At 42.8% G+C, this 24,831-nt stretch overlaps 1 protein-coding gene and 1 long non-coding RNA gene across 2 annotated transcripts in view; one reads left to right on the top strand and one right to left on the bottom strand.

Annotated features, from left to right (window-relative positions):
* Positions 1-3,375: 3,375 nt before the first annotated feature.
* On the bottom strand, positions 3,376-9,703 carry LOC147346667 (uncharacterized). Its single transcript, XR_015153085.1, has 2 exons — positions 9,264-9,703; positions 3,376-4,429 (listed from the first exon to the last, which is right to left on the bottom strand). It is a non-coding gene; the product is annotated as an uncharacterized LOC147346667 (long non-coding RNA).
* Positions 9,704-9,732: 29 nt separating this feature from the next.
* The window catches only part of SRPK1 (SRSF protein kinase 1), a 73,590-nt gene continuing 58,491 nt past the window's right edge, over positions 9,733-24,831 (top strand). Inside the window, 3 exon segments of the mRNA XM_086371343.1 lie at positions 9,733-9,875; positions 9,877-9,900; positions 9,902-10,446. Of these exon segments, the coding sequence (XP_086227469.1) occupies positions 9,843-9,875; positions 9,877-9,900; positions 9,902-10,446 (602 nt within the window). The 5' untranslated portion in view covers positions 9,733-9,842.

Here is a 24,831-nt window from a genome sequence, read left to right as displayed (position 1 = left end):
CCCTTAACCTGCTATACTCACTGAAACTCACCCCACTGGTGTTCATTCCTCCATAGAACCCGCCTCTGAAACATTCTGATTAACAGTGTGTGGGAGGGACTTGCTTGGTGGTTCAGTGGCTAAGACTCCGGACTCTCAACACAGGGGGCCTGGGTTTGATCCCTGATCATGGAAATAGATCCCCTCATGCCGAACTAAGAGTTGGTGTGCCACAATTAAAATCAAAGATCCCAAATGCCACAGCGAAGACCCAGTGTGGCCAAATAAAATACCAAAATTAAAGAAATAAAGACAGGGCAACTCAGATGGTCCCCACTCTTCCACTCTGCTATGATCAGGTGCACCTTCTCTCCCAGGTAGCACTCATTTATTAACTCTTGATTGTGTGTCAAGTTCTGTTCTAAGCACTTTGCAAAAGTTAGCACATTATTCTGCACAACAACCCCATGAGGCAGGGCTGTTATGACCCCCGTTTCCTAGATGAGGAAACAGCACAGGAGTCCCCCTGCCCTGGACTCCAGCTGAAGCCTCAACTCTACCATCTTGTATTGCTTAACATCTGCAGCAGTGAAGGTTCAGAACAAGTCCAAATGAAGGAAGATGCCTGTTGACTGAGTGCATGCAATGCGGCAGGTACTTGACGGGTAATACCATATTTAATTGTCATTTCCTCCAGTGCCTCTCCTTGAGCGGAACAGTTATTCTTTTTATCCAGGTTAAGACTCTAAGACCAAGAGTTTGCCCAAAGTCAAAGCTATTCAATGTCAAAGCTGAAATTCAACCCCAAGTGAGATACCAAAGATGAGGTGTTTTTTTTGGTGGTGGTGTTGCATCATTTGGCTTTTAAGATCTTAGTTCCCCCACCAAGGATCAAATACGGGCCTCTGACATGAGGGCACCAAGTCCCAACCACTGAATTGCCGAGGCTTTCTCTTTACTCAGTGCTGCTTCCATTTGGGGAAAGGTGGCTTCTTGATGTCTTTAAATTGAAAAATGCAAATCAGTACACCGAGTGCCTCTGTGTCTCTGCCTCTTCTCCCTGTCCCCACCTACACCCTACCACTGCCCACCATACACACACCCAGACACCGTGGTTTTTACATTCTTTCGTGTTGTTGTTGTTGTTCAGTCACCAAGTCACATCCAACTCTTTGAGACCCCATGGACTGCAGCACGCCAGGCTTCCCTGTCCCTCACACTTTCCCAGAGCTTGCTCAAACTCATGCCCATTGAATCAGTGATGCCATCCGACCATCTTGCCCTCTGTCACCCTCTTCTCCCACCCTCAATCTTTCCCAGCATCAGGGTCTTTTCCAGTGAGTCAGCGGTTCGCCTCAGGTGGCCCAAGTATTGAAACTTCAGCTTCAGCATCAGTCCTTCTAATGCATATTCAGGCTTGATTTCCTTTAGGATTAACTGGTTTGATCTCCTTGCTATTCAAGGGACTCTCAAGAGTCTTCTCCAACACCACAATTCAAAAACACCAACTCTTCGGCGCTCAACTTTCTTTAGGGTCCAATTCTCACGTCCATACATGATTACTAGAGGAGGGAATGGCAAACCGCTCCAGTACTCTTTCCGTGAGAAGCCCATGAACCATATGAAAAGATATTTTTTTCATAACATTCTTGAAGATAATTTACTGAGAACCTACTATGTATCTGACACTTTTCTTTTAGGCCCTGGAGATACAGCAGTGAACAAAAATCACTGTCCTTCCAAGGAGCAGTGAGGCAATCAAACAAAAAGTCCTCTCCCTCCACCAAAAAATGCTCAGGTACACTGGCTGAGGGTGTATAAACCTCTCAAGGGTCCAAACGAAGGAATACGTTGAAATACTGCCGTTTGGATTGAGACAGTAAATAACTTTAATGACTGGATAACACATCTTTTTGCAAGTCAGATGGTTTCCAATTACCTGCTTTCAACAAAATTGAATAAGGACCTCTTGGAATTGTCTGTTGATGGCCATGAATATAAATTTTGATGACTACCATGTTATTTTTGGCACATCTGGAAGGAAATGTTTTAAATTATATTGCTGTGCCAAACCCTTTCTATTCCCATATATAAAAAAATTTTATTTTATGTGACCAAGTTTTCTCACCCATTACCAAAAAAATGAATAGAATAATGCAGGCCTCATTAAGAAACATCACCTACCTTTGCACTGATGTATATTTGCAACAAAATTTCATCTATCACAAAATGATCCTGTATGTTATTTTGATTTATCATGCTGTGATATTCATGATAGGTAAGAGAGTTTTTAGAGGACCATGATCTTAAGAAATGTCTTTGCAAACTAAATTACAATGTTAATGCACATTTATGTGGTGAGGGATGACAGGATGAGCAAGACTTTTTCTTAAAATTTATTTGACTTTGCCAGGTCTTAGTTGTGGCATTTTAATCTTTGTTGTGGCATCCAGGATCTTTTTCTCTTTTTGGTTGTGGCATTTAAAGTTTTAGTTGCAGCATGTGGGATCTAATTTCTTTACCAGGGATTGAACTCAGGGCCCTGCATTGGGAACGTGGAGTCTTAGCCACAGGACCACCAGGGAAGTCCCAAAACAAGGCTTTTAAGCATAAAATTGTATTACCTGAGGATGAACTTCTGTGAGAGTAAAATGAAATAGAAATACAAGTTCAAGGAGAAAAGGAGGTAATGTAAAATTTCTTATAATTAACAAAATGATTTTTTTACATATAAAAGTGTATGACTACTGCTGCTGCTAAGTCACTTCAGCAGTAGTCACTCTGTGTGACTCCATAGACGGCAGCCCATCAGGCTCCCCTGTCCCTGGGATTCTCCATGCAAGAACACTGGAGTGGGTGGCCATTTCCTCCTCCAATGCATGAAAGTGAAAAGTGAAAGGGAAGTCGCTCAGTCATGTCCGACTCTTAGCGACCCCATGGACTGCAGCCCACCAGGCTCCTCCATCCATGGGGTACTGGAGTGGGGTGCCATTGCCTTCTCCGAAAGTGTATGACAATGGATATCAAATTGCTATTGTATTTAAATTCCACAGAATGGCATTCAAAACTGTGATGTAACACTATTTTAAATTGTCAATTTCCTTTCCAGTTTGTATGCCTTTTATGTAATTTTCTTGTCTAGTGACCCTAGCTAAAGCCTTCAGCACGTGACTGAATACCAATGCTGAGAGTGGACATCCTTTTCTTGTTCCTGATCTTAGGGAGAAAGCTTTCAGTCTTTCATCATTAAATATGCTGATAGCTGTGGGTTTTTTTCTCAGCCTTTATCAGGTTGAGGAAGTTCTATTCCTAGTTTGTTGAGTGCGTTGCACAGGGATAATTTCAAAAAGTTATTTTAGTGAGGAAGGAGACAAAGTGTTTTTGTGTTTTGGGCTGTGCTGGGTCTTCGATGCTATGCACAGGCTTACTCTAGTTGCGGCGAGCAGAGGCTCCTCTCCAGTTGCGGGGCTTCTCATTGCAGGGGCTTCTCTCGTTGTGAAGCATGGGCTCTAGGGCTCGTGGGGTCAGTAGCTGTGGCACAAGCTTAGTTTCTCTGAGGTATGTGGAATCTTTCTGGACCAGGGATCGAACATGAGTCCCCTGCATTGGTTAAGTGCATTCTTTATCACTGAGTCACCAGGGAAGTCCAAGGAAGGAAAGCTCAAGTTCAAGTTCCTTAGAAGCTCTAACCTCCCTGCTATACCCCCCAGCACCAAACAAAGTGCCTGCATAAAGAAAGGGCCCGATCAGCATTTGTGGAGCAAACTACCTCCCACCTTCCCCCTTGCACTTTATACTCCAGCGATGCTAAGCTGTTTATGGTTCCCCCACATATCACATGGGGCTTCATCCCTGCCTTCTGTTTCCAGCTGACATTTATTCGATGCTCTCCAATGCTGCACAGTGTCATCTCATTCAGGAGACGTCTCTCTCCTTACCCCCCCTCAAATCCTGAGCTGAGAGGGCCTCTTTTTTTTTTGTGCTCCTGTGGTACTTCATGCATCTATTATGTTTATAATATGGTGTGTGGTGACGAGTAGGAATTTGAGAGCCTGGCTGCTCTGATTCAAAACTCTTACCTCTTACTATATAGTTTGTGTGACTTTGGTTGTACCTCAGCTTCCTCATCTGTCAAACACAGATGATAATAATAGTGTTGACCGCATAGAGTTGTTTGAGGGATGAGGGACAACAGTGTCCAGGAAACAATCATTACTATATAAGGATTAGCAGATATCTGTATATGTATAAACGGCTCACTTGGCTGTACACCTGAAACTAACACAGCATTGTAAGTCAACTATATCCCCCCCACCAATTTTTTTTTTTTTTTAATAATTAAGTCCTACTGGGCAAGGTCTATGTTTTTTTCTTCTCTGCTTCTTGAAGCCCTTAGTCTCATGCCTGGGCTGCAGCAGGTACTTGATAAATCCTTGTCCTGAGGGTGGACCTGGTGGAAAGGATTTGAAAGAAGGAAAAGAAAAACAGATCTGATACTGCATAGCAGGTAGAAATCAGAACTCAAATGTCTAAACCATGTTGCCCATTTTTATGTGTTTCTCAAACTGTCTTTATTTTGGCCCCGAGATTGCCAAACTTTAGAAATTAAACCTGCAGTCAGAGCCTCCAAAAGGGCAGAGACCTCAAAGAACATACACAGGTCATAGGAGCTGTTCTGTGCCTGCCTGCCAGTGAAGGTTAACAAATGTGTGTGGCAGATTTTAGTCAAAACTTGCTTCCTTTATATCCCAGGAGTGAGGATGTGGGGCAGACAAGTCCTCATCACTCAGACTTGTCTGGTAGAAGTTCATTACCAAGGATAAAGAACTTAGAGTTAGACCCGATCAGCTTAGGTCAGTTTGTAACACCCTACTGCCTCGCCAGCACACCTCCAGGGAGCAGAGAAGGGGCTCCACCTGCCTCCAGAACCGCCAGTCTCTGCAACCTCCTCATTGCTAGAGAACCCGCACCCCCAACCTTCATGCTGTGGCCAGAGGAGGCCATCTAAGAGGAGGCAAGAGTTTCCCACCCCACCGAGCCAAGGCTTTTATTCTTATATCTCTTCTACCTACTCCCCTCAACTCTTCAGTCCAGCACAATTTCCTTGTGAAGTTTTTTTTTTTTTTTTTTAATTTTTTGGTTGTACCACACAAGCCTCTTAGTTACCCAAGCAGGGATCAAACCTGTGTTGCTTGCATTGGCAGCACAGTCTTAACCACTGGACTGCCAGGGAAGTCTCAAAAGGGAAAGTTGCTTGGTCCTGTCCAACTCTTTGCAACCCCAAGGGCTATACAGTCCATGGAATTCTCCAGGCCAGAATACTGGGGTGGGTAGCCTTTCCCTTCTCTGGGGGATCTTCCCAACCCAGGGATCGAGCCCAGGTCTCCTGCATTGTGGACAGACTCTTTACCAGCTGAGCCACCAGGGAAGCTTTTATAGAACAAAGCCAGAAAGGGGTTTATATCTCCAAGCAACTTCATTTCTCAAGCCTCTCCAGGGACCAGGGAGCCCAAGAGGCTGACTTACTCGCTTGGAAACTGAGGTCTGCTTTGGGTGGAGCCTGCTGACTGCCCAGACAGGCTGTGCTGGATATTCTGTTTGCCCCTCCAGACTCACCCTCCGCCGTCTCCACCCTGCTCTGTGCCTTGGGAGGCTGGCTGGACTGTATCACCCAGGCACCCCTGTCTTCTAACTTCCAGTTGGGTTTTGTGAATGGGAGGCAGTAGCCAGAGAGGATGATTAGATAAAGAAGCTGGGTATTAATTTCCGTGCTAGGTGACAGCTGGAGCTTCCCTGGTGGCCCCAATATACAAGCATCTGCCTGTCAATGCAGGAGACATAAGAGACGCATGTTCAATCCCTGGGTTGGGAAGATCCCCTGGAGGAGGGCATGGCAACCTACTCCAGTATTCTTCCCTGGAGAATCCCATGGACAGAGGAGCCTGGTGGGCTACAATCTATAGGGTCACACAGTCAGATACGACTGAAGTGACTTAGCACACACACAAGTGATGGTTTTATCCCTTTATCAAAGGGCACAGCTGTATTCAGGTAGTGCTTTCTTACCACTACAGCTCTGTTATGGGTTGAATTGTACCCCCTCCCCAAAGACGTATTGGTATCCTATCCCCCAGGACTTCAGAAGGTGACCTTTTGGAGATAGGGTCTTTACAGAGGATTAAAATGAGCTCGAGAATGGGTCCTAATCCAATATGGCTGATGCCCTTATGAAAAGGGGAACTCTGGACATAAATCAAGACACACATAAAGAGAAGATGATCTGAAGAGACATGGAACAGGAAGCCACCCACAAGCCAAGGAAAGAGGACAAATCCTTCCCTCATAATTTTCAGAAGTAACCAACCTTGCTGACACCTTGATTTCAGACTTCTAGGCTCTAGAGTTGTGAGACAATACATATCTGTTGTTGAAGCCACCTGGTCTGTGATACCTTTTTTATGGCCTCATGGCATATGGGTCTTAGTTCCCCTACTAGAGATCGAACCTGTGCCCCCTGCATAGGAAGTGCAGAGTCTTAACCACTGGACCAGCAGGGAAGTCTCTATGGTACTTCGTTAAGGTAACCCTAGCAAACTAATACAAGCCCTCACTGGGTTCTGGTAACACTTCTACCCTTGTTTCTTCAGGCCTGGGGTGGTAAACACTCCCACTGTTGCTAGTCCCTGGATGCCTCGCCATCCCTAGCTGGTTTCCCTTAAGCCCCTCAATCCCTTTCTTCAGTTCACTCCAATTATTCTATTGACTGTGCCATGTTTCCTGATATTCAAGCCTACAATGTAATTATATTTTCCCAATATACTTCACAAAATTATCACAAAGGCAAGAGAAAGTTCTGTGGGGGTTCTCCAATCATGCAGATGTCTACTGGGAATATTATTCAAATAAAGCATCTGTTTTATTCTCACTTTCTTCTTCTCTTGTCTACTTCCCCAGGACACAGGGAAATCCATAAGGGGAAGCGATACTTTGGATTTAATTCAGATCAAAACTTTGAGAGTTTGTGGTAATCAAGCCAGGGAATGTTGGGTGTGATGAAATAAGTATGGTACACTTAGGTGCTCATATTTCAAAATTCCAAAGAAGCATTAGGGAAGATCCAGGAGGGTCTTAGTAAATAAATTAGCTCATAAGGAATGGGATCTTTGCAGAAATTAAATTCTCACTGCCCATAAGCAGCAAAACCACAACGATTTATGTTCTCTGAATTCTACTTTTAAAAGAACTTGCAGAAAAACAGTTGTGGGAGAGGAGTATGGATGTAATTGAGAATACCAAAGAATGCCACCACTTTTAAGAATAACTTCTGGAAGGGTAAAATCCAAAATAGATTAAGCCTTGTGAAATGGCGGGGGGGGGGGGGGGGGGGGGTTTAAGGTTACATTTAAAGCAAGAAGCATAAAAAATGATATAGGCTTTAGAATAGGGGGAAACCCAAGCAAGCTAGCTTATGTGAACAATTATAGAAACTGTAGAAAAAGTGTGAAGAACTGAAGCATGCTGGGAGAATGGGGGAAAACAGAAGAAAGAAAAAGAAGAAATGGTCAATTCTGGGAACTCAGTCCAATAAACTTGACAGTGACTCTGGAAAAATTCTCAAATGAGTTATTAAACAGAGGACTGATAAGCTCTTGAGATAGAGAAGCAACAGTCACCCAGGGTCAGAATAGGTGCGACTGATTCATGCCAAGCTACACATTCCTTTTTGATGGATTGGCACTAACCTATTTGAGTTTTAGCACAGCTCTCCAATTGTCCCTGTCAGTGTTTTTTCTCCCTCATCCAGACCTTTCTCATAAACTGCACGTCATTTGTTTTTTTAGCCACACCCTGTGGCGTCTGGGATTTTTTAGTTCTCTGACCTGGGATCGAACCTGGGTCCTTGGCAGAGAGAGCTTGGGGTCTTATCTGCTGGACAACCAGGGAATTCCCACATCATTTATTCTTTGATTAGACAAATATTTGAACACCTAGTAAGTGTCAGACACCCTAATAAGTGCTTGTTAGTGAGGATACACCAAGGAAAACCCAAGCAGCACTCCAATTCCCATGGAGTTTACTTTCTGTGGGAAGTAATTTCCCCATTCTGGGACTCTCCTGAACCACCAGCACTCTCCTGTCTTTTCTAAATCCTGAGCAGGCAGAATCCTGACTCCAGGGTTTCAATGTCTGCCCCAAATCTCCTTTTGTTTTCAAGGACAGAACTCAGAGGAAACTGGGTTGTAGTTTTCCTGGACAACAGGCGCTGTCCTCTTTTGCAATCTGCCTAGAAATGCTACCATTCAGGTTCCCTGCAACAGATATTAATTATCTAAATTTCAAATTTGGCAAACCTACATTTCCAGCCTCACATTCTACTTCATCTTTTCAGTCATTACCAGCCTCAGTCCCTGCCTGTAGGTGTCCAAGCCTGTGTCTTTTTGCTCAATTGATTTTCTCATTCAGGAATGTGTGACATCTCCTCCACCTCTGGAAATCCTACACATTTCCCAAGACCCAGCGCAAATGCTGTCTCCTCCCTGGCTGGACTTAGTGACCTACTTTGCTCAATAAAATCCTGCCCAAGCCCCCAGGCTTGACCTGTGCAGCATTATTGTACTTTCATCTTCCCATCTTGGTTAATTAATTACTTCTCGGTCTTCCCCACTACAGTAACTTCTAGAAGAGCAAGGATCTGCAGGCTTCCACCTGTCCTGCCGTAGTACTTTACAAAGGGATTGACAAACAAAGGCCTGAACCAAGAATGGTTGAAATCATGGGAAAAGATCAACAGAAAAATAGTATTTCATGATACTGGAAAATTACATGAAATTCAAGTTTCAGGGACCATAAATAAGGCTTGTTTTGAGCACTGAGAAGCTTTTGAGCTCTAGTGGCAGAGCTGAATAGTTAACAGATCTTATGATCCCAAAGCCTTTTAAGTTTACTACATGGCCCTTTACAGAAAAACTTTTCTAACCCTGCTATACAAGTATTTGATGACTGATCACTGTGTCAGGACACCAAGGTTCTGAGTACATATCCCCTCCGAGTTAGCTTATTTGTGTAGTGGAAGTAATAACTATCTTGCCTTTAGGCTGTTATGAACATCAAATGAGACAGAGCACTTAGAAAAGTATAAAACTAACTATTCTATAAAGACAACTGCGTGTATCTGTACTGAAAAGTTGATAAAGTGGTAAAATAAGAAAACATTAAGTTTTATTCTCCCGCTTCCTTCCTTTAACAGTCTTCATTTGACTTTGAAATTATACGAGAAAACTCACTTTTAAAGTCTTTGCTTTTCAGTAACGATAAAATCACAGGTTCCTTCCTTCCGGTCCTTGTGTTGCTCCTACTCCTTTTTCTTACTTGTAATTTCTCCCTCAATTTTCCTCACAGAGTTTCTCAACTGGCCCTCACAATAGCGCCGCGGAGGGACTGGGACACACCTGATCACTCCCTTTTACAGACCAGGAAACCAAGGCAGGCTACAGTCGGCTACGGAGCTCTGACTCAGCACGCAGGGAACCCTCTATGCCACTCTGTTCGCCATTCCTCAGGGGGCGACCGCCCGGCGAACGGAATAAACCTCGTACTGCGAGGCTTCCAGGCTCGCTTCTCAAACACCGCGCGCGCGCTCACGCTCGGCGCTCTTCCCCTCCCTCCTCTCCCGTTCTTCTCGCCCTCCCCTCCTCGCGAGCAGGTGGTAGGCTCCGCGCTCAGCGCGCAGGCGCGCGCCGTCGTGGGCGGGGCGGGGCAGGCGCCGGTGGGCGGGGCGTGCGCGGGCTGGGTTTGGGGCCGCGGCGGGAGCGGGAGTCAGCGCCACTCGAGTGCGCAAGCGCCTGGCAGTTACCGGTCTCGCCATGGAGCGGAAAGGTGAGCGGTGGAGCGGCCTCCCGCCACGAGGGGCAACGGCCGCCGGGGGCGAGGCCCGGGTCACCGCCGGGAGCTTCGCCTAACCGCCGCCGTCCGGTCCCCGGGCGTGCGGCACCCCTCCACTGAGGTGGCGCCGCCCCTCACCCCCCGCTTCTGGGCTGCGGGTCCGCGCCCCTCAGCTCGGGCGTCCTTCCGCGCCGGCAGTCATCGCCCCTTGTTCCCCGCCAGGCCCGCCCGCGACTTGGGGCCGCTCCAGGGCCCGGCCCTCGCCCGGCGAGGCCGACCACTGCTCGCCAGCTCCCTGACCCGGCCCGAGCCCCCTCCGGCGCGCCCCGCCTGGGCGCTGCTTTGCGCCCCGTGGGCCGCCAGCCCCCCGAGCGGCCGCCCAGCAAACGCCGCGGCCCTCAGCCCGGAGCCGCCCCTCAGGCAGGCCCGGCGCCAGGGCCTCGCACCCCTGCTGGGTCTCCACCCTCACCTTGGTCGCCTCCTTTTCTCCCCATTCGCCCTTCATCCATCCCTCTCTCCTGCAGTGCTTGCGCTCCAGGCCCGAAAGAAAAGGACCAAGGCCAAGAAGGACAAAGCCCAGAGGAAGTGAGTTTCGCACCCCAACATTCCGTTCTCTGGGTCTATCCCCGCACTTCCTCTCCTCCGGTTTCACGCCTGGAACGTTCACGGGGTCTGGGGCACCCGGGCGGCCCCGGCCACATGGCCTCGGGGCGGCCGTGGAGGGTTGCGCCCCTGGAACCATGTGGGAGGGAGCTTCGGTTGCTGAAGGTCTGGTTCTGAGCAGCCCGGCGCCTGCTGGAAAAGGGCTATTGGTGGAGGACCGGAGCAGCCCGGGCCATTACCTTCCCAGCTACAGGATGAGGCACCGGCTCCCCGAGTTTGGGCCTTCGCACCGAGCTGTTGGATCATGATCAGTTTGTGAACTGTTCTCTTTCCATACCTGCGTCTCAGCGTCTTAACTTGCCTCCTACGTGTGCAGGGTAGGCAGCCAGGGAATTCTTGAATGAATTTTCCGTCTTTCGGTCTGCCAGCCTACACGCTCCCTTTTATAGAGGAGGGCAGGAGCTTCCCCCCTGGGTTAGGCAACTTCCTGAGTATGCAGGCGTCTCTCCTTCCTCGCGGTGTGCAGGCAGCCCCCTGGTCTGGAGCCGGTTTCGGTTGCTGCTTGTCTTGCGCTGAATGCAGAGGCCTTCTGGAGTGGGCATCGCAGCAGTGGCGGGGAAGTTGTTTAGCCAACGACGCCGTTGGATTCTGGCATGGTGTGTTCAGTGCCACAGGCCCGTTTTTATCAGCAGGATGCATAATCGTGGTTTAGCGCTATTGTGGGAAACACAAAAGTTGGTCAGAGCTTCATAAAAACGCCCAGTAGAGGGCTTCGCAAGTGAGTCTTAGTCTGAAGAACTTTTATCTTATACTCACGTTTAATTGCAGAGGGCCTTGGGAAAAAAATGCATTTTCTGAACACTTTTCCATTTACTTGGGTCTACCTGGAGTTGTACACCATCTACGTCTTTCTGAGCTGATGAAACTCATTTCTGAGGCTTCCCTAGGTTTCCTTTCTGAGTGATAATACAAGATCCGGGTATGTGTGCGTGAGTGTACGTATGTGTATTGTTTTTGGCGGCTACCTGATGTTTCAGGAGAGCAAATAATGACTTGTATCAATAGAGCTAAAGTAGACGAACTCAACTCTTGCTTCGTTTCAGTCAACTGTTTTATGAAATTTTTTATTTTGTGAAGTGCTTGGTAACCGGTGTATTTAAATTGTACGTATTTGGTTTGCCCCTTGATTATCCATATATGGATGATTCAAAAACCAGTTTTTACTCAGATAGGTTTAATAGAAGCAACAGGGAGCTAACCTGGTTCTCCTGTGCAGTGGGAATTTAAATGTTTGTGTGTGTGTTCTCTGTGGTTCTCCTGTGTGTGTGTGTGTGTGTGTGTGTGTGTGTTCTGTTACTCTCTGTGGTTCTCCTGTGCAGTGGGAATTTAAATATTACTCTGTGTGTGTGTGTGTGTTTTGTTACTCTCTCTGGAGCTGATATGAATGTGTTATAAACCAATATGTTTTCTGCTGATGTAAGGAGGTGGTGATTTTATTACTCACTGTATTATTTAGAATTCTTCTAAATAATTCTAATTCTAATTCTTCTGTTTTTGTTCTCTCCATAAGGAAATTAACCTTGATATTAGCCTGAATCAGCCTATATATAATTTGGGAAGTAAATATAGTAGGGATGATCATATACTTTATTTTTAACCAAATATTCATTACTTTGGATTATCTATTTAGACCATATGTTTTATTTGTAAAGCTGAATGTGTGTATTTTGGATTATCTGTTACTCCATTCACTGCCGTGGGTAACTTAGAGTTACTTGCACAAAAACAAGTGAATATTACATATAATTAGCAGTTACTGTACAACCTTGATTCTTTGAACCACCCTCATTTACTTGTAGTTTCAGAGGTGCTTTTTTTTTTTTTTTAATTTTAATTAATATTTTGATTTGGGGGGACAGGTTTCTCCAGCCTCCTTTTAAGTACCTGAGAAGTCTAATTAATTAGCTTGGTTACAGAACCGTGTCAGAAGTTCAAGCCCATTTGACTCAGGTAACCTGACTATTCCATAACTTCTGACTGCACTCCTGATTTCCAGTCATTTTGCAAAAGCAGGCTGCTAGTTACCAGATTAGTCAAGGAGAAAGTCTGAGAAAAAGCATGTCATAGTCTTTGGACCTTGGATTACTTAGTTAGGGAAACAGTCTTATATGTTACGACTGGTAGCTCAGTCATAATGAAAACTGATCAGGACTTGTTTTAAAAAAAGCAAGCATTTAAATTAATAATTTTAGAAAATTTTCATGTAAAACAGTAAATGACATCCTAGTAATTTAGTTCTGGGGTGGTACAGGTAGAAAGGATTTTTAGTCTCTATTTTGTGGATCTTAATACTGGAATCAACACACTTTAGAGAATATGCCCGGGGAGCTGCACCTGTTTGTAGCAGTGTCAAACTGGAATCCAGTGTTCCTATTTTCCAGTTCAGTGCTCTTTAGGATTTGTTTCCTTTCTGTTCTTTTAACTCTGCTGAAAGATCTGACTTGGGGATCTTTAGTTGTCTTACTTGGGGAATTCCTTCTCCATTTCACTTTTTCACACACTGTACTCTCATTTACTAATGTTAACTAGTTGGTGACAGTCTCTATTTTATTTACAGATAAGGAAATTGAGATTCACCAGATTACCCACCTAGAAAATTTGAAGCTAGGATTCTAACCCAGATCTTACACGCCCCAAAGTCCTGGTATATCTCCCAGTGACAATTCCTTTTGGTGTATCTAAGGACAATTATGGTAGAAGCCTAGTGAACAGAGGCTTCTGAATAAGGGACCTCAGGATGCCTTGGTGTTGAGGTATACATTCATCGCCCCCTAGATATGTCTGTTTCTAAAGGATAGTGTTCTATCTCCCTTTGAGTGTTCAGTTTTCAATGTGTATATCAAAAGCTGTGTGCCTTTATTTGTTTATTGTAATTTTATAATTCAGTGCAATTTACATCTGCATTTGAAATTGTATGGAATAGAAACATATATAGATGTACATATATATTATATAGAAATATATGTTTCTATTCCACAGAATCATATAATTCCAGAATAGATTTCATAACTGATTATTACGTAGCCTAGGAAGGTAGTTTGGACAGTAATTTACACTGTATTTGCAGTTAAAGAACTTTATGAAGTTAGTATAAATTTTGTAGTAAAATTTTTTGAGCTGGAGAAATGCTTTTGCTCATTTTAGCACTCATATATGAAATCAGAGGGGAGGAGGTTTTATTTCTTAATTTTGCAATGTAATTGAAAACTCAGAAGGGACAATACTTTGAAAAAAAATTTCAACATTTTTATTCAGTAAAGGGTAAAGTACATAAACTTGAAATAATTTTTAATTAAATGGTATTAGATGTGTTTTATGTTTAACAACATACCTTGAAAATTGGTTCTGCCCCAGTTCCATATAGTGCAGGATTACCATTTTTTTAAAGGTCTGCCTTTTTCATCATCTTAGGAATGGTTCCATATCAAGACACTAGACAGTAGCTTCATTTAGCATTCCATCAAATGGATGGACCATAATTTATTTTAGTTCCTATTAATAAACATGCATATACTTTTTAAGACAAAAATAGAATTATTGAATATATTTTTCAGTAGTAGACATTACCAGGAACATTTTTTACAACTTAAGTATTTCACGTCGTTTTAAACATTCCACTATATGCTGTTAATTCACAGCTAAGATGAATAGTCTTTTGGATTACTATTGCTCCCATCAGTGATTATTTCTTTAGGATAAATTCTTAGAAGTGATATTACTAGTGTGTACATTTAAAAAATTTTAAGTTCATATTGTCAAAGTTTTCTCCAGAAAAAGTTAACCAGCTCCTATTCATTAAATACTTCAGTTCAGTTCAGTTGCTCAGTCGTGTCCGAGTCTTTGCGACCCCATGAACCGTAACACGCCAGGCCTCCCTGTCCATCACCAACTCCCGGAGTTTACTTAAACTCATGTCCATCGAGTCAGTGATGCCATCCAGCCATCTCATCCTCTGTCGTTCCCTTGTCCGCCTGCCCACAATCTCTCCCAGCATCAGAGTCTTTTCCAATGAGTCAACTCTTCACATGAGGTGGCCAAAGTATTGGAGTTTCAGCTTTAGCATCAGTACCGCCAATGAACACCCAGGACTGATCTCCTTTAGGATGGACTGGTTGGATCTCCTTGCAGTCCAAGGGACTCTCAAGAGTCTTCTCCAACACCACAGTTCAAAAACATCAATTCTTCAGCGCTCAGCCTTCTTTACAGTCCAACTCTCACACCCATACATGACCACTGTAAAAACCATAGCCTTGACTAGATGGACCTTTGTTGGCAAAGTAATGTCTCTGCTTTTGAATATGCTATCTAGGTTGGTCATAACTTTTCTTCCAAGGAGTAAGCATCTTTTAATTTCATGGCTGCAGTCACCATCTGCAGTGATTTTGGAGCCCCAAAAAAATAAAGTCTGACACTGTTTCCACTGTTTCCCCATCTGTTTCCCATGAAGTGATGGGACCAGATGCCATGATCTTAGTTTTCTGAATGTTGAGCTTTAGGCCAACTTTTTCACTCTCTTCTTTCACTTTCATCAAGAGTCTGTTTAGTTCCTCTTCACTTTCTGCCATAAGGGTGGTGTCATCTGCATATCTGAGGTTATTGATATTTCTCCCGGCAGTCTTGATTCCAGCTTGTGCTTCTTCTAGCCCAGCGTTTCTCATGATGTACTCTGCATATAAGTTAAATAAGCAGGGTGACAATATACAGCCTTGACGAACTCCTTTTCCTATTTGGAACCAGGCTGTTGTTCCATGTCCAGTTCTAACTGTTGCTTCCTGACCTGCATACAAATTTCTCAAGAGGCAGGTCAGGTGGTCTGGTATTCCCATCTCTTTCAGGATTTTCCACAGTTGATTGTGATCCACACAGTCAAAGGCTTTGGCATAGTCAGTAAAGCAGAAATAGATGTTTTTCTGGAACTCTCTTGCTTTTTCCATGATCCAGCGGATGTTGGCAATTTGGTCTCTGGTTCCTCTGCCTTGTCTAAAACCAGCTTGAACATCTGGAAGTTCACGGTTCATTGCTGAAGCCTGGCTTGAAGAATTTTGAGCATTACTTTACTAGCATGTGAGATGAGTGCAATTGTGCGGTAGTTTGAGCATTCTTTGACATTGCCTTTCTTTAGGATTGGAATGAAAACTGACTTTTGCCAGTCCTGTGGCCACTGCTGAGTTTTCCAAATTTGCTGGCATATCGAGTGCAGCACTTTCACAGCATCATCTTTCAGGATTTGAAATAGCTCAACTGGGATTCCATCACCTCCACTAGCTTTGTTCATAGTGATGCTTCCTAAGGGCTACTTGACTTCACATTCCAGGATGTCTGGCTCTAGGTGAGTGATCCACACCATCGTGATTATCTGGGTCATGAAGATCTTTTTTGTATAGTTCTTCTGTGTATTCTTGCCACCTCTTCTTAATATCTTCTGCTTCTGTTCGGTCAATACCATTTCTGTCCTTTATTGAGCCCATCTTTGCATGAAATGTTCCTTTGGTATCTCTAATTTTCTTCAAGAGATCTTTCCCATTCTGTTGTTTTCCTCTATTTCTTTGCATTGAAGCTGAGGAAGGCTTTATCTCTCCTTGCTTTTCTTTGGAGCTTTGCATTCAGATGCTTATATCTTTCCTTTTCTCCTTTGCTTTTCGCTTCTCTAGAAGCAGTTTATTTTAATGAGAGGATACAAATAAACAACAGACATCGTAAGTAAATTATGTAGTATGTTAAGTGATAAGGTGGAAAATAGAGGAAGATAAGAGGGATTGAGAAGCTGGGATGGGGGTGCAGTTTTAAATAGGGTGAAGGAAGCCACATTACTAAGGTGACACTTGAAGGAGGATGGCTGCAGGCAGAGTGTGAGGAATAGGAATGTTCTTCCAGCTCCTGCTTAGTCTCCAGGACTGGGCAGTATTACTTGAAAAAGCTTCTCAAAAATGGTAATCTACGAGATACCTTAATTTCTTTTATTACTAACAAAGTTGACCATTTGGAGGATATTATTGGCCAGCTACTATCTTTTGCCCATTTTTATGTTGGATGTTGATTCTTTTCTTAATCTTAAGAGCTACTTGATAAGAATATAGCTTTTGTTAAGTGGCAGGTTTGTATTTCTCTCAACTTCATAACCTTTCAGATTGCATTTATAGTGTGTTTTTGACATAAATTAACTTTTTTAAATGTGGCTAATCTTTTTCTTTGCTTTTTGACATTTTCAAAGGTAATTGTCAACTGTCCGATGTTTAAAAAACAGTGGCATTTTTAATTTTGTGTGATTCCATTAAAATATGTACTTGGAAAATTATATACTACTAAAATTTCACTTTTAGAATTGCTGTTATCAGAAATGTTTTCTTGTCTTCTTTCTCAGTAAGTTTATATATGTTACTAAATTTTATTTGTTAGTGTTTCTTCTATAGCAAGACCCAGAGGCTTTACCGTGTTCCTTTAGATTGCTTGAAACCAGCAACTTGTTGAAATGCTAAAAGTGACTGTTGCTTAGGAACTCCTTTGTTAAAAATGAAGAAAAGACAGGCTGGTCAACAAAAATTGATTTTTACCATATTTTTTAGACCTGGTAGAATAACGATAGCAAACATATTTTTCCTCCCACCTTATATAGACTTTTGCCCAGTGTTTCCCAAATCCTGTCTACCACCAATGCTGGTTTGGGGACTAAGTTCATTTTTATATTGACTAAAGTACTTTTATGCTTCTCTCACTGTATCTGAAGTAATCCAAGCATATAAAAAAATTCAGGTAGCTAGTAGTTTTAATGATTTAGCTAAAGAGATATAGGTATCTAAATATATTTTATACAGTTTTTCTTTGAATTTAAGATGCTATTAGTTTTTAATTCACCATTTTATTAAATACTTCCAATTAACCTGATAGCACCATTCAATATAAGATGTGTCTTTATTTCAGAGATGTGAATTGGTGGGAAACATTTTCATGTTTGAATTTGTGAAATGCAGTAATTCCGAGGTTGTGCAGAATTGACAGCTTGATTGTCAAGAGAAAATGGCAAAATTCACCTCAACTTCAACAGTTATCAACTATGGCTGATGTTATTTCATCTATATCTTCTACTTCCTTCCATCTTAGTTGAAAGCAAACCCCAGACATATCATTTGGTAAGATTGGGACTCTTCTTTTTTTTTTTAGGCCACATCATGTGGCATGAGGTATCTTAGTTCCCTGATCAGGGATTGAACATATACCCCCTGTGCTGGGACCACAGGAGTCTTAACTACTGAACTGCCAGGGAAATCCTGGACTCTTCCTTTTTAAATGCATAACTACAGTACTATTATCACACCTAAAATTTTTTGTCACACATGGGCTCTTTTATTAGGTTGGTGCAAATGTAATGGCCATTTCAGACTGTGGATTTTAAGTCATTATAATTAGGCTCAAACATCTTTATTACTCAAAATAGGAACCACTGTAATCAACCTATTTTTGCCAACAAGAATTAAGTTTGTTTATTCCTGTAGTGTAAAAATCCATGCTTTGGGGTTTGACGAACTCTTGGAAAGCATTTTCTGCCTTCTGGTTGTGGAAGTTTTCTAGATGCTTGAAGAAGTGGTAGTCGGTTAGGGGGAAGGTCAGGTGAATATGGCAGATGAGGTAAAACTTCGTAGCCCAATTTGTTCAACCTTTGAAGCGGTCAGGTGTTGTGGTGGAAAAGCATTGGGCCCTTTCTGTTGATCAGTGCCGGCTGCAGGCATTGCAGTTTTCGGTGCCTCTCATCAATTTGTTGAGCATACTTCTCACATGTAATGGTTTCACCAGGATTCAGAAAGCTGTAGTGGATCAGGTGGGCAGCCGACCACCAAACAGTGACCATGACCTGTGCTTTGGAGCTGCTTCTTGGTCCAGCTGTTGAGCTGGTCATTGCCATTTGTCATATAAAATCCACTTTTGGTCACACATCATGATCTGATTGAGGAATGATTCATTGTTGTATAGAGTAAGAGAAGACGACACTTCAAAATAATGATTTTTTTTATTTTCAGTCAGCTCAGCTTACTGAGTTTTTTCATCTTTCCAATTTGCTTGAAATGCCAAACAGTTGTAGAATGGTTGACCCAGAGTTCTTCAGCAACTTCTTGTGTAGTTGTAGGAAGATCAGCTTCAATGATCTCTCTCAATTAGTCATTGTAACTTCTGCTGGCCAGCCACTATGCTCCTCATCGTGCAGACTCTTAATCTCCTTTGCAAAACCTCTTGAGGCAGCCCCACACTGTTAGCAGTTCCTGAGCCAAATGCCTTGTTGATGTTGTGAGTTGTTTCTGCTGCTTTATGACTCATTTTGAACTCAGAATCGCTTGAGGGACTCCCCTGGTGATAACAGTGGATAAGAATACGCTTGCCAATGCTGGGAACGTGGGTTCAGTCCCTGGTCTAGGAGGATTCCACACGCCTTGGAGCAACTAAGTCCCTGCATAACAACTACTGAGCCGAGGCTCTAGAGCCTGTGAGCCGAAACTGCTAAGCCCATACTCGTAGAGCCTGTGCTCCACGACGAGAGAAGCCTGAGCACCACAACAAAGAGAAGCCCCCGCTCACTGCAACTGAGAAAAGCCTGTGAGTAGCAGTGAAGACCCAGGGCAACCAAAAATAATAAATAGAAGTATAGAAAGATAAGAAAATTATTCAGATTTGCTTTTTGTCTAACATCATTTCAATAATCCAAAATAAATATAAAACAAATAATGTCATTAACAGCAAATAATAAATCATTAGCAAAAAAAACCCATAAAGTGAGAAATGCACACTGAAATGATCTATGACATAATCACATTTATTTAAGAATGTATTCCAACATCAAATGGCAAATTTCAACAGTGCAAAAACTGCAGTTACTTTTGCACCAGCCTGTTAGTTGTGGCTTGGAAGTCGTGGCATGGGGGATCTAGCTTCCCAACCAGGAATAAAACCTTGGCTCCCTGTGTGGGAAGTGCAGAGGCTTAGCCACTGGACCACTAGGGAAGTCCCTGTTTTGTGCGGCTTTATGGAGGTGTAGTTTATATACCATAAAATTCACCTGTGTAAAATGTATAGTTCAGTGGTTTTCAGTATGTTCACAGTCTTGCAAGCATCACCACTATCTGGTAAGTTTGAAATATTTCCATCACCTCAAAAAGAAATGCTGTACCCATTTACAGCCACTCCTCATTACCTCCCAATCTATCTGACCTCCAGCCGTCGGCAACCTCTAATTTACTTTCTTTCTCCATAGATTTGCCTAGGCTGGACATTGTGTATAAATAGAATCAACTATATGTGGGTCTTTTGTGATGACTTCTTTCATTTAGCATGTTTTTAATGTTCATGCATTTTGTAGCGTGTATAGTTGTTATTTCTATTGATTGTCCTATTTTTGGCCAATTGGAGTCCCTTCATGATGGCTTCTGAGTAGTTTTGACTCAACCTGAGGCATTTTTTATAGTTTTTGGTGTCTGGTGTGACAGTTTGTTCAGACTTCTACATTTTCTGCCCCAGACTAGGAAGTAGCCCTTTCTCTAAGAATACTCTTTTAGTGAGAAATGATGTTTAGAAATCACAATCAGTGCACTTATTTCTACTAAATTTAGTCACTGTTTCTAGGACTTGTCTGTGGTTAGGAAATAAGTTGTGTTTTTTCTCTTAAAAAATAATGAGTTTATGTTATACTTAAAAATCAAATTGAATGACCCAGGGATTTTCCTTAGATCTTACATCTCTATCTCCTTTCTCTCAAATTGAAAACCCCAGTTCTCAACAGCAGCAGCATGATTATTCGTTTTCTTTCCTCACAGCATGAATACAAAATAGTCTGAGAATGACAATGTCAATACTACCAGCAGTAATATGATTACTGAAGAAAGCTGATGACTTCTTCAGATTGTTGTTCTTAGGGCATAGTTTTTCACTAAGGGTGTAGAGTCAAATTCCCAAGTTTTAAAGTTATGTGAGCTAGTTCTTGCTGTGTGATTATGTTACCACCTGGTACACAGATTCATTTGTTTAATTTTTGCTTCATTTTACATCATCTTTGGCTTTTTAAAAATCTTCTTGTAGAGTTTGGGTCATCTGTGTTCTTAGTTTAGAATGAATATTGTATGTACAATCATTTGTGATTGTGTTGATTTATTTTTAGAACATGGTTTCTGAAGCATATGATTAATAAGCACAAAGGGAATGGTGATTATCAGAATATGGGGTGGGCTTTCTCATTTGTTCTGTGAGAAGATGAGTCATGTTACCAGGTCTTCAAATTTTTGGAGAGACCCTGGAAATTTTTGTTTTAATGTGACTTTTAATTTTTAAAAAACTATTATAAAAGTTAGAGGCAGGATTTTACAGCCTGCAGTTTGTTCAGTTCAGTCGCTCAGTTGTGTCCGACTCTTTGCGACCCCATGAACCGCAACATGCCAGGCCTCCCTGTCCATCACCAACTCCGGAATCCACCCAAACTCATGTCCATTGAGTCGATGATGCCATCCAACCATCTCATCCTCTGTTGTCCCCTTCTCCTCTTGCCCTCAATCTTTCCCAGCATCAGGGTCTTTTCAGGTGAGTCAGCTCTTCGCATCAGGTGGCCAAAGTACTGGAGTTTCAGCTTCAACATCAGTCCTTCCAATGAACACCCAGGACTGATCTCCTTTAGGATGGACTGGTTGGATCTCCTTGCAGCCCAAGGGACTCTCAAGAGTCTTCTCCAACACCACAGTTCAAAAGCATCAATTTTTCGGCACTCAGCTTTCTTTATAGTCCAACTCTCACATCCATACATGACCACTGGAAAAACCATAGCCTTGACTAGATGGACCTTTGTTGACAAAGTAATGTCTCTGCTTTTTAATATGCTATCTAGATTGGTCATGGGCTTTCCTGGTGGCTCAGAGGTTAAAGCGCCTGCCTGCAATGCGGGAGACCTGGGTTCGATCCTTGGAGAAGGAAATGGCAACCCACTCCAGTATTCTTGCCTGGAGAATCCCATGGATGGAGGAGCCTGGTAGGCTAGAGTCCATCGGGTCACAAAGAGTCAGACACGACTGAAAGACTTCACTTCACTTCACTTCACTTCTAGATTGGTCATAACTTTCCTTCCAAGGAGTATTCATCTTTTAATTTCATGGCTGCAATCACCATCTGAAGTGGTTTTGGAGCCCAGAAAAAAAGTCAGCCACTGTTTCCCCATCTATTTGCCATGAAGTGATGGGACCAGATGCCGTGATCTTAGTTTTCTGAATGTTGAGCTTTGGGCCAGCATTTTCTTCACTCTCCTCTTTGACTTTCATCAAGAGGCTCTTTAGTTCTTCTTCACTTTCTGCCATAAGGGTGGTGTCATTGCATATCTGAGGTTATTGATATTTCCCCTGGCAATCTTGATTCCAGCTTGTGCTTCATCCAGCCCAGCATTTCTCATAATGTACTCTGCATATAAGGTAACTAAGCAGGGTGACAATATACAGCCTTGACGTACTCCTTTTCCTATTTGGAGCCAGTGTGTTGTTCCATGTCCAGTCCTAACTGTTGCTTCCTAATCTGCATACAGGTTTCTCAAGAGGCAGGTCAGGTGGTGTGGTATTCCCATCTCTTTCAGAATTTTCCAGTTTGTAATCTCTGCCGTAGAGTCTTCAGGGTGAGAGTTAGTCATTAATTGGCCTAATCATTAGGCCTAATACTGTCTTTAGTGCTTCTCCCTAAAGTTATAGTAAGCACAGTCGTGGAAAAGCCCTGTGGTTCTTTGTGCCTCTTACTAGAAGATTAACTTGGAATTTGAAAAAGATCCATGAGATTAGCTATGAAGACCACAGTATCTAGTTTTTTCAACTCCCTAAATGATTAGTTTCAGAAAGTTGTCAGAAACCACAAAATAAGTGGTTTATACACAAAATACACACAAAATAAGTGAAATATACTTCATTTTCAGAAAAGTATAGTAGCACTGGACAGAGAAGTTAGCTGGAAGGAGGTAGACAGATAAAAATCATACTCATTTGTACAATGATGAGCCTGTGGTTTTATAGATGAAGGTTAAGGTCAGATGTAATTCATTGCTATTGGGTAATTTATTGGTGGCTTAAATGCTTCGTACAGTAGATATTTAAAGATTGCCTATCAAAGAGTTTGAGAACATTTGATATATATTTTAACTAGGATGTAAGAATTGTCACCAGTAGTGGTGAACAGTCATCAGTGACATGAAGTTTGGTGGTGGTATCGTGAGTCATGTTGATGACCTTTATATATTGTTTAATTTACTCAGATTCTAAATTCTTTGTTTTGAGTGACTAGGCATTTTGAACAATGCTACCTGTCCTTTTGGGGGTAGACTTATGGAGAACCCAAAATACTAAAGTAGTCTTATTTTGTAACTAATAATAAAGGTAATTTTGGGGCAACTGTATCTTCTCATTCACTTTGCTCTTGATTGTGGTGCTGCCCTTCGTCATGTGAAGGATCTTGAATGTCTTTTCAACCAAGTTGTTTAACCACAGATGTCGGGTCCTTTCTAACAGAGCTTAGTGGCAAGATCCCTTGATACTCTTTTTCTCTTCCATGACTACCTTTGCTTTTGAGAATAGATTTTGCAAGAATTGTGTGTTGCATATTTCTTTGCTAGTGTTAAGAATATAATGACATAAATTAGGTAACTTATGCTTGTGTTGCTTCCCTTCCCTGGTGGCTCAGTTGTAAAGAATCTTGCCTGCAGTGCAGGAGGCCCCGTTTCAGTCCCTTTGTTGGGAGATCCCCTGGAGGAGGGCATGGCAACCCACTCCAGTATTCTTGCCCTGAGAATCCTATGGACAGAGGAGCCTGGTGGGCTGCGGTCCATGGAGTTGTACAGAGTCGGACACGACTGAAGCAACTAAGCAGCAGCAGCATGCTTGTGTTGTAGGTAGAAGGATAGTAGAGGTATATGCTCTCCTGTGCGCGTGCACGCACGCTGAGTTGTGTCTGACTCTTTGCGACCCCGTGGATTATAGCCCGCTAGGCTCCTCTGTCCATGGAAATTTCCAGGCAAGTATGCAGGAGTGGGTTGCCATTTCCTGCTCCAGGGGATCTTCCTGACCCAGGGATTGAACCCATGTCTCTTACATCCCCTGCAATGGCAGATGAATTCTTTACCACTGTACCATTTGAGAAACTCATGTTCAGGTACTGTTTACCAAAAAGAGCTTGTACTTTCGAATCCCATAGTCCTAGGTTCCAACTTGCCTCTAACGTGGTTGTTGGGTGAACTTGGACAATATCATTTGACTTCCTTGAGTCTGAGTTGCCTTATCAGCTGATGGTGAGATTCTGATGATGAAATTGTACGTGCATGCCTTGCTCAGCACTCAGCTGGAGTAAAGTGCTTTGGGGACTACTCCCATGTTCATGTTTTCTTCCTTACCTTAAATGGGTTTACCTTTGACTGTTATGTAACATTTCTTACTACTGTTCATGTGTTGAGCTAATGCTTTTAACTCATCTGTTGGTATTTCTCACATGTACATGTATGAATCAAGTCTAGATTGGAGTAGAATTGCCAAAGATCAGGGATGTTGCTGCTGCTGCTGCTGCTGCTGCTGCTAAGTCGCTTCAGTCGTGTCCGACTCTGTGCAGCCCCATAGACGGCAGCCCACCAGGCTCCTCTGTCCCTGGGATTCTCCAGGCAAGAACACTGGAGTGGGTTGCCGTTTCCTCCTCCAATGCATGAAAGTGAAAAGTCAAAGTGAAGTTGCTCAGTCGTATCCGACTGCTAGCGACCAAATGGACTGCAGCCCACCAGGCTCCTCCATCCATGGGATTTTCCAGGCAAGAGTACTGGAGTGGGGTGCCATTGCCTTCTCCAAAAGATCAGGGATGGTTTGTTTAATTTTGTGTACATATTATCTGATAAACTTAGGCACTCAGATTTTTGTTTCATTGTTGCCAAACCCTTTTTTGAGGGGGATACATACAGTTGAACCCATAACGTGGTTCCTTGATAGTTCTTCACCACAGGAGCTCCTGCAATTATTCAATTTCCAAGGCAGAAAGAAATAGAAGACTAAAGTTTGCATGTAAGTAAACTAGTTTCTAAGGTGCTTTTTCCAGTCAGCTTTCGGTTTGTCTTTTGAAGCCAGAGCTAAATAATTTCTAAGACCCCAAATACATCATCTTCAAATCAGTTCTTTCTCCTGACTTTTGTTTTTTTTTTGAATCTTTCCAGGTGAAACTCTAGCATCTCTCACCTCTTTACTCAAATGTCACAACCTTATTTAAAATAATGTCAGCATACTCTTGTCTCCTTACCCTACTTAAGTTTTCTTTATAGCCCTTCTCATAGCCTGA

The sequence above is a fragment of the Bos grunniens genome, chromosome 23 (assembly GCF_055505025.1).
Source record: "Bos grunniens cultivar Pamir isolate PY7600 chromosome 23, Bosgru_T2T1.0, whole genome shotgun sequence".
Taxonomy (NCBI): Eukaryota; Metazoa; Chordata; class Mammalia; order Artiodactyla; family Bovidae; genus Bos; species Bos grunniens.
The sequence above is the reverse complement of the archived record's forward strand: the minus strand, read 5'-3'. Positions and strand labels throughout refer to the sequence as shown.